This window comes from Solanum lycopersicum, chromosome 7 (genome assembly GCF_036512215.1).
Source record: "Solanum lycopersicum chromosome 7, SLM_r2.1".
Classification (NCBI taxonomy): domain Eukaryota; kingdom Viridiplantae; phylum Streptophyta; class Magnoliopsida; order Solanales; family Solanaceae; genus Solanum; species Solanum lycopersicum.
In genome coordinates this window covers 61157320-61164780 of record NC_090806.1, presented here as the reverse complement: position 1 = coordinate 61164780, position 7461 = coordinate 61157320, and the positions used below count along the sequence as shown (strand labels likewise).

General features: G+C 36.0%; 1 protein-coding gene across 1 annotated transcript; it reads right to left on the bottom strand.

Moving 5' to 3' along the window:
• Positions 1-7064, bottom strand: LOC101257580 (pescadillo homolog). Its single transcript, XM_004243516.5, has 13 exons — positions 6814-7064; positions 6652-6737; positions 5440-5688; positions 5221-5346; positions 5047-5131; positions 4851-4961; positions 4519-4612; positions 4168-4448; positions 3315-3422; positions 1486-1607; positions 1163-1382; positions 705-923; positions 1-358 (listed from the first exon to the last, which is right to left on the bottom strand). The coding sequence occupies exons 1-13, from the start codon at positions 6835-6837 to the stop codon at positions 272-274; spliced, it is 1812 nt and encodes a 603-aa protein (XP_004243564.1). The 5' UTR covers positions 6838-7064; the 3' UTR covers positions 1-271.
• Positions 7065-7461: the final 397 nt, after the last annotated feature.

The following is a 7461-nucleotide window of genomic DNA, read 5'->3' as shown; positions in this document are numbered from 1 at the left end:
TTTCGCTGAAAATTCTTCATCCATTAACAACACAATTAAATCATTAATATTGTCTAGCATATCCAGGAACAAGGTGTATGTATTAAGCTGCTAAGAAATGGTACTCAAAAGACGTACAATACTAATAAAACATAACACACCTACGATTAGCAAAACTTTAGCCAAATTGGCAAAAATATACAATATTGTAGAAAGAACTAATAATCCAAAAAGGAAAAAACGATAAACAGCACAGCGAACAATTTCAGATCACGACACTTGTTGCTTTTGCTTATTTCCCTGATTTCTTTCCCTCTTCAATCTTTCTCTTCCTCTCTTTCAAACGATCAACACTAGCTTGTTTACGCTCTTTGCCAATCTGCAAGACAGTTAGTTGTACACATGAATCAGTCAAGACAGAAAACTTCATAATGTACAAAGTGAAAACATGCGTGGGCGGTAAGATATGTCGCCCATCAGCCTCGTGAGAAACAAAGATGATGCATAAGGGGAGTTAGCAAGGGCGTCTGCTTCTATTACAAGTGATTCTGAAAGAAGTAGTTGGGAAGACACACTGAAGTACAGTGCAGTAAGTTCCTATATGTGGTGAGATAACATGTACCAAGAACAAGTTCGACGCAAGGTAACATTGCGTGGTTTTAGTACCTGCTAGGGTATAGAAAAATAACATCATGTGGAACTATGAGAGCATCAAAAACAATTACCTCCATAGCTTTTAGTAGCTTCTGCTTTTTACGTGGCATGACAATCTTGGACATGCTGTCTGCATCCTTGGAAATTTGACTTAAATCTGGAAGAGAATCTTCTCCAGCATCAACGTGCTCAGGAACACTCTCCTTATTCCCATCTGAAGCAGTAGAAATTTGGGTACTTCGAAGTTCTTTTTTCAATTCATCATGATATTGCTTCTGAAGAACTGACATCTGCACCATCAAAATTATGTCAGGCTGGAAAAAATGTGTAGCATTGAAGTACAAATGAAGAATCAGCTGCAAAGCTATTAGATATGGGTATATTAAAACATTACTAGGCAGGTGTAAAATGCCACTGCTCTTCTAGGAGATAACATCATAAATATTAGCCAGGATTTCAAGCAAATGCTTCCATTTAAGATTAAATCAAACCATGAATCTTCTTCTCGGATCTCTCATCTAAACCATACCTTCCGCTTTTTCGTGGCAGCTTCAATAGCTTCAGCACGGTCGATGACACCTTCCACGAGTAAATTTTGAGGGTCGTCCAAATCCTCTTTGCCCACCCCTGGCATTGGAAGCACTTCATTTCTTGCAGCTGCCTGTAGACGCTTGATGGTCTCTGCATATTCAGGAACATAGCCTTCCGCCTCATTATCAACAAAAGGTGACAAGTGTGGTGGAGGGATCCTGTAGACAAAATTAAGCATTCATTACCGTTTAGTTGACTTCTATTATTAACAAACAAATAATAGAAAACTAAGACAGACACATTATCTTATTTGGAGCATACCTTCCCACGATATAATCCTCAACTGGTAAAAGGATGCGTGCATTAACACAATCATAAATCCACTGTGGCTGGACATATTCTCGGGAAAGGAATTTGTGGCCCTGTGTTGGCCGGTCAACAACCTGCACAAACATGTGATGATATGAACCCAATGCAAGAACCAAATATTTCACAAGGAACGTAAAACTAAAAGAATGTTTCAATATCTGTGTAAAAACACTTGCCCTAAGCACAAGACTTCCATTATTAACACTTAAACCCCCCCCCCTCCCCTGCCACCAAGCTACCCCTAAAAAAATTTTGTTTTTCAAAAACAAAAAAAAAATCTGTATTTTCAAAATTAAAAAACTATAACCCCTCCCCCTGGGCACCCCCACCCCCTTCCACCAATCGACCCCTAAATTTTTTTGTTTTCCAAAAAAAGATCTGTTTCATTTTCATTTATACGGGCTGGATATGAACTCTCATGTTAACCCATTTTGTCCATATTTATATGAGCTTAAATAGGTTGAAGACCATATTAACCCATTTAAGGAAAGGAAAGAAAATATGAGTGATCCATTTAATTTGATATGGGCAAAATGGTTTCATTTCACACTTATATGGGCTGAAATTGCAACCCCTACTAATATGCTTAAAAATATCTATCGATTTTGTTTTAATAACGCTGCAGAATATACAAGAGAAGCAGCACAATTAAGTTTGACATGTGCTAGGATTAATTTTATCACATAAACCAAAAGACAGCAAGAAGGTGAAATAGAAATTCCATTTACAATAACAATCTCATATGCATAAATGACCACCAAATGTTTAATTTCAGCTTATAACTTTAATCAATGAATCAATCAACTACATCTTGAACAAACAACTATTTCTTACAAACTGAATATAGACTCTCAGATAAACCGGAACATGGTTAAATGAGTATACACCTACGTATATAAGGCTTAATCCTAAACAGAGGAGGTTAAAGTATAATTGCACACTTCTTCAATGTCAATCGAATGGCACACAGCCATACACTCCATTATGGCACTGCTAAATTAATTGTCAGCTATACATGCATAATGTATGCTGACAACTATTTTCCACTTAATAAGTGAAGGGGAGAGGAAAGTAACACTAGGCAAGCTTATAACCACAGCATAAGCTGCAGCAGATTGTGAAGGGGAGCGGGAAGAGCGCCGTGGTGAGCTTATAAGGCAAACCACTATATAAGCTGCAGCAGGTCGTGATCCTAATGAGTCGACTGATTCCTCTACCTCATTGCTTCCCCTTCTCTTTCTTTCACCGTTCTAACGCAGGCATGGGAGGCTTATTCACTCTCTAAGATGATAGAAGCACCTCATATAGATACAATACACATACACAACATCATCATCTCAGTTCCAGACCTATTGGCATGATGACCATAAAGTGCAAAGTATAAATTTTCAAGTCAATGCTTTACTCTTACTAAGTGTGTCCGCGTAAAAGCCACAACATCCACGCCAGAGGTGCAACACCAAAATATTGTTACTATCAAATGGTAACAACTCTTTTTACAAGTAAATTCTACAATTTTTTTTTGATTAAGTACAGAAGTAAATTCTACAATGCAAAAGGAATAGAAGGCAGAAACCAGAAAGACGTGAAGTTATGTGTCTACATATGAAAACATTAAAGGAGGGTTTAGAGAAGTAGCAAAAAAATGTATCACATATACAGTTTCACAAGAAACATGCTAACTCAAGATTTCAAGTTTTCAGGCTTGGTTTATTTTTACAAATTTCAATTTTGCAAAACCTTACCCAATGAACATTACCTTCACAACAAAAAAAAATTACCTGATGAGTGATATTTTGGTCAGTCTCTTTAAATGGAGCCCCTTCACCATCCCAAGAAACGCTACCACCAAAAGCAGGGATGACAAACAACAGCGACTCTCTGGGAACCTGAGCATGAGAGACAAAAGCAACATGATAAATGAGAAAAGGAACAAAAATGAAAAGGATGCATGGCGCAACCAGGGTCACGACAATATTAGCTTAGTAGGAAAAAAGGGAATGCATTGGAACTACAAATTCAGAAGGTCATTCTTCCACAAACTGAAATGTCAAAACTTGAAAATAATAAATTAAATGAATATGAATGAGATGCATATGCTTAACAAGGATAATTGAAAAAAATCAACACTAATTGGCATAGCAACCAGATTAATTTGTCAAAACGACTGCATAGTTCCCTCATGTTCTACTTTTGGCACAGCCAAGCACCTTCTCCAAATCAACCATCACAGGGCTACATTAGAAATGAAATGCCATAGCCAATCCGAAGATGGTTCAAAAACAAATTAAACATTTTGAATTTCCATGTTGATGCAATTAAATGATCATCTTATGGGATTAAATGCAATTTTTTACTATGTATCTCATCCAGATAACATTTCTATTTTGAACTTCCCTTACTAAAGTGCTCCCATGCTATCACAGAATGACTAACCACCACACTCCCTTTTTCCAGCTACAGTTTGAAATGAAAGAAGATAGAAGAAAAAGATGGACACAAAGAAAAAAATAATTTCTTATCAATATAAAATTCTTTATATATATTTTTGTCAAAATGAAAATATAAGTTTCTTCATATTACAAAACCACCATTTTAATTATATTTTTTCACTTTAAAAGAAACATCGCCCACCTCACGACTCAAGAAGAACTTGACATCCTTGAAAAGTGTTTTGCATTCCCTGGTATCAGAATCATCTTCGTCAGTTTCCGTAGCATTTTGAACAAGGTGCATTAATGCACCTGGCTCATTGGAAGGAATCTGTTGTTGCAGTTGAGCAAGTCTAAGTTCAGATTCGTCATAGTTTGGCCCCTCCACTTGGTCCTTACTCACATCAGTTTCAGAGAAGCTAGTAGTTGATGACTCTGCCATGGAGGCTCTGTTATCAAAGTACCTAGATAATGCATAAAGATCTGCAGAAAATGTGAGGATTTGTTGACAGCTGATAAAAAATGAAGTGAAAAGGGAAAGATGGAATCATACCGGCAGCTAAAGCTTCAAGCCGAGGATCAAGAATGGGAGGATACTTTACATTAATTGAATGGTAAAGCTTGAAATTAACAAAAGCTTGGAGTGTCTGCATTCGAAAAATTTAACATGTTAAACTCAACAATTATAAGATAATAATATATTGGAGAAAAATCAACTCATAGAAGCAATACAAATTATATTCTGCTCAACTCTCCAGCAAAAATTGCAGACTCAATGAAATGATCAAGACTTCTACTATAGAGGGTCTTAACCAGAATTACTCTTACAGGCAACAAATACCACAAATACAAATTCAAAATAATGATATAAAAAATGTTACTGACCTCGTAAAATTCCAAGAAAGTCAGCATGATGTTGTAGTCAACGTCATCAGGAAGTACTTGTTGCAGTGCATGTGGAGTCAACCAAGTGATTTTCTGCCCATCTATTTCTGCCTGCAGAGAGCAACTAGTAAATCAGGCTAAGGAAAAAAATATTACCATGTTTGTGGGAACTAAACAAATTACAAAGTCATAATACCTGGTAATATATTCCTTTCACGGATATAAATGTTTTCCTTAGTTTATGAGTGCGAGCAATGTAGGCTTGCCATTCATGACCCAACCTAACCCATCATAAGAGTACATTTGATAAGTATGTATATAGGTAAAAGAAAATAACACTACCAACTAGACCTTGAAAAGAATGCTTCACCTTCGGCAGTTATGGACACGGTTTACCGGTATCTTCTCTCTCTCTACAGCAGGTAATGCAGCAAACAAGTGTACCATACTAAGGCAGTCATCCAAATCTCTAAGTGCATCAATGAATTTAGGGTACCTAGAACAATCATGATAAACAATAGCAGTTAAGTACCAGGCATGCCTCGGGGTCATTTGTAAAACAATGATGTCTACTATTGAATAAATTAACCTCTCTCGAATAAGCATGTCAAGGGTATAACTGGGCTTGCGAGTTAGCAGGCGTTCAGCAAGATCCCGGTTCTTCTTTGAGACTGCTTTCTTAATCTTCTTCTCATATGCTCGCATTTCTCTGAACTTCTCAAGTAAGGGCTCATGTTTAAGGAACAAAATATCTTTGGTGTGATAGTAGGTATGGTGGTTTCCCTTAACCTTCTTCTTTGGTTCACGGGGGAAAATACCTTTCAAAATGCATAACTTCCTGTATCCACAGAGAACAATAAAAGGTCGTAAATAATCTTTCCCTAAAGAAAGCCATAGTAGAGCCGACTGTTCAAAACAGACATATAAACCGACTCCAACTAGTTCCAAAATTGAGTCATCCCTAAATCCCTTTAATGCAAATTAAAAGTCTGAAACTTTTTTACAGTAACTGCATACTTATAAAGACACTAACAAAGCTTATACCTCAATACTAAAAACACAACAAGTGCCAAAGCTATATATTCATACAACTAATTCAAAGTAGCAATTTTTGAACCCCTTTGCCACTTCACTATATTTTTTTCTTATGTCAAGGGGATTCAACAGCTTACATATAAACAAACCAAAAAAATCCCTTTTCCCTATTTGAACAGTATAATCTTAATCCCCTTTCTTCAACCTAGCTCCGCCACTAAATTTATACAATCAATAACTCAAAAACAGCAGATACACCATAAAATCTAAGAACTAACCACAAGAACTTAGTCTTCTCTACAAAAAGGATAAACAGAAAAAAGGGGTGAAACCATAAAAAACAGCTTATATATATACAAACCCAAAAAATCCTTTTCTATCTATTTGACCAGTATAATCTGAACTCCGTTTCTTCAACCTAACTCCACCACTAAATTTATACAACCAATAGCTCAAAATCAGCAGATACACCATAGAATCTAAGACCTTAGCACAAGAACTTACTCTCCCAACAAAAAGGATAAATGGGAGAAAAGGGGCGAGACCAAAAAAATAGCTTACACACAAACAAACCAAAAGAATCCTTTTTTTCCCATTTGGACACTATAATTTTATCCCTTTCTTCAACCTAGCTCCTCCATGAATTTATACAACCAATAGCTCAAACTCAGCAGATACACGTTAAAAATCACATTTTCAAATACAAGAGCATTCTAAGACCAAATCACAAGAACTTATTCAATAAATAGAGAGAAAAAGGGAATACCTGAACAGTGATAAACTGACTTGAAGATATTTCACAGCTTGTGACCTTGTAATATATCTTGCAGCATTTCCTTCTTTTTTCTTCCCCTGTAAAACAACATAAACCAAAATTGAAAGGAAAAAAGGCGAAATATAACTAATTAAGCAAAAGGAAGAAACTTACAGCAGGCCGATAATGCTTCGGCATGGCTGCTGCTGACTATGGAGTCGAACAGGCTGGGGAGTGTGGCGGCAAAGGGATTTTTTAGGGCTGCTAAAGAATTGGGGTTTTAATAGGAGTTCGGAGATATTTTCACACAATATGTATTAACGTGGTATTAAAAAAAAAAAAAAGTTGACATTAAGGTTTCAAAATAAATGGATGGTGATATTAATTTTTAAGTATTGGGTGTAGATGATAATTATGTGATTAATGATTAAGGATTGTGAAGTTGTCCTCAAGTTTATAAGTTGATATTTTGGTCCACTGAATTAAATAAAAGTTAAAATGGTAATTTCACAATAACTAATTTAACCAACTTTTGTGGAAATTAAATTAGGGATAAAAGGGTAAATTAAATAAACCAAACCTAATTTAATCAATTTTGATGGGGAAATATAGAGCCAAAAGGGGAAATAAAAGATTTTTCTCCTGTTTCCAGCAGTCGTATTCGTCCTTTTCTTCTTCTTCTTCTTCATCTTCTTGTTATTCTACTCTCGTCTTTGATTGTTCAATTGCTTGTCTTTGTTCCCGCTCTCTGCATCTTCTTATTCTTGTTCTTCTTTTCACATATTGTGTGTCTTGGATGCTAGTGGTTGAATCAGATTACAT

Excerpts from the sequence above, each read along its gene's own strand:
- LOC101257580 (XM_004243516.5), bottom strand. The coding sequence starts at position 6,837 with ATGCCGAAGCATTATCGGCCTGCT. Across the intron at positions 4,962-5,046 it reads TGAAAGGAATATATTACCAG|GCAGAAATAGATGGGCAGAA; the intron begins GTATTATGACTT and ends TGCTCTCTGCAG. Across the intron at positions 359-704 it reads AGCTACTAAAAGCTATGGAG|ATTGGCAAAGAGCGTAAACA; the intron begins GTAATTGTTTTT and ends ACTGTCTTGCAG.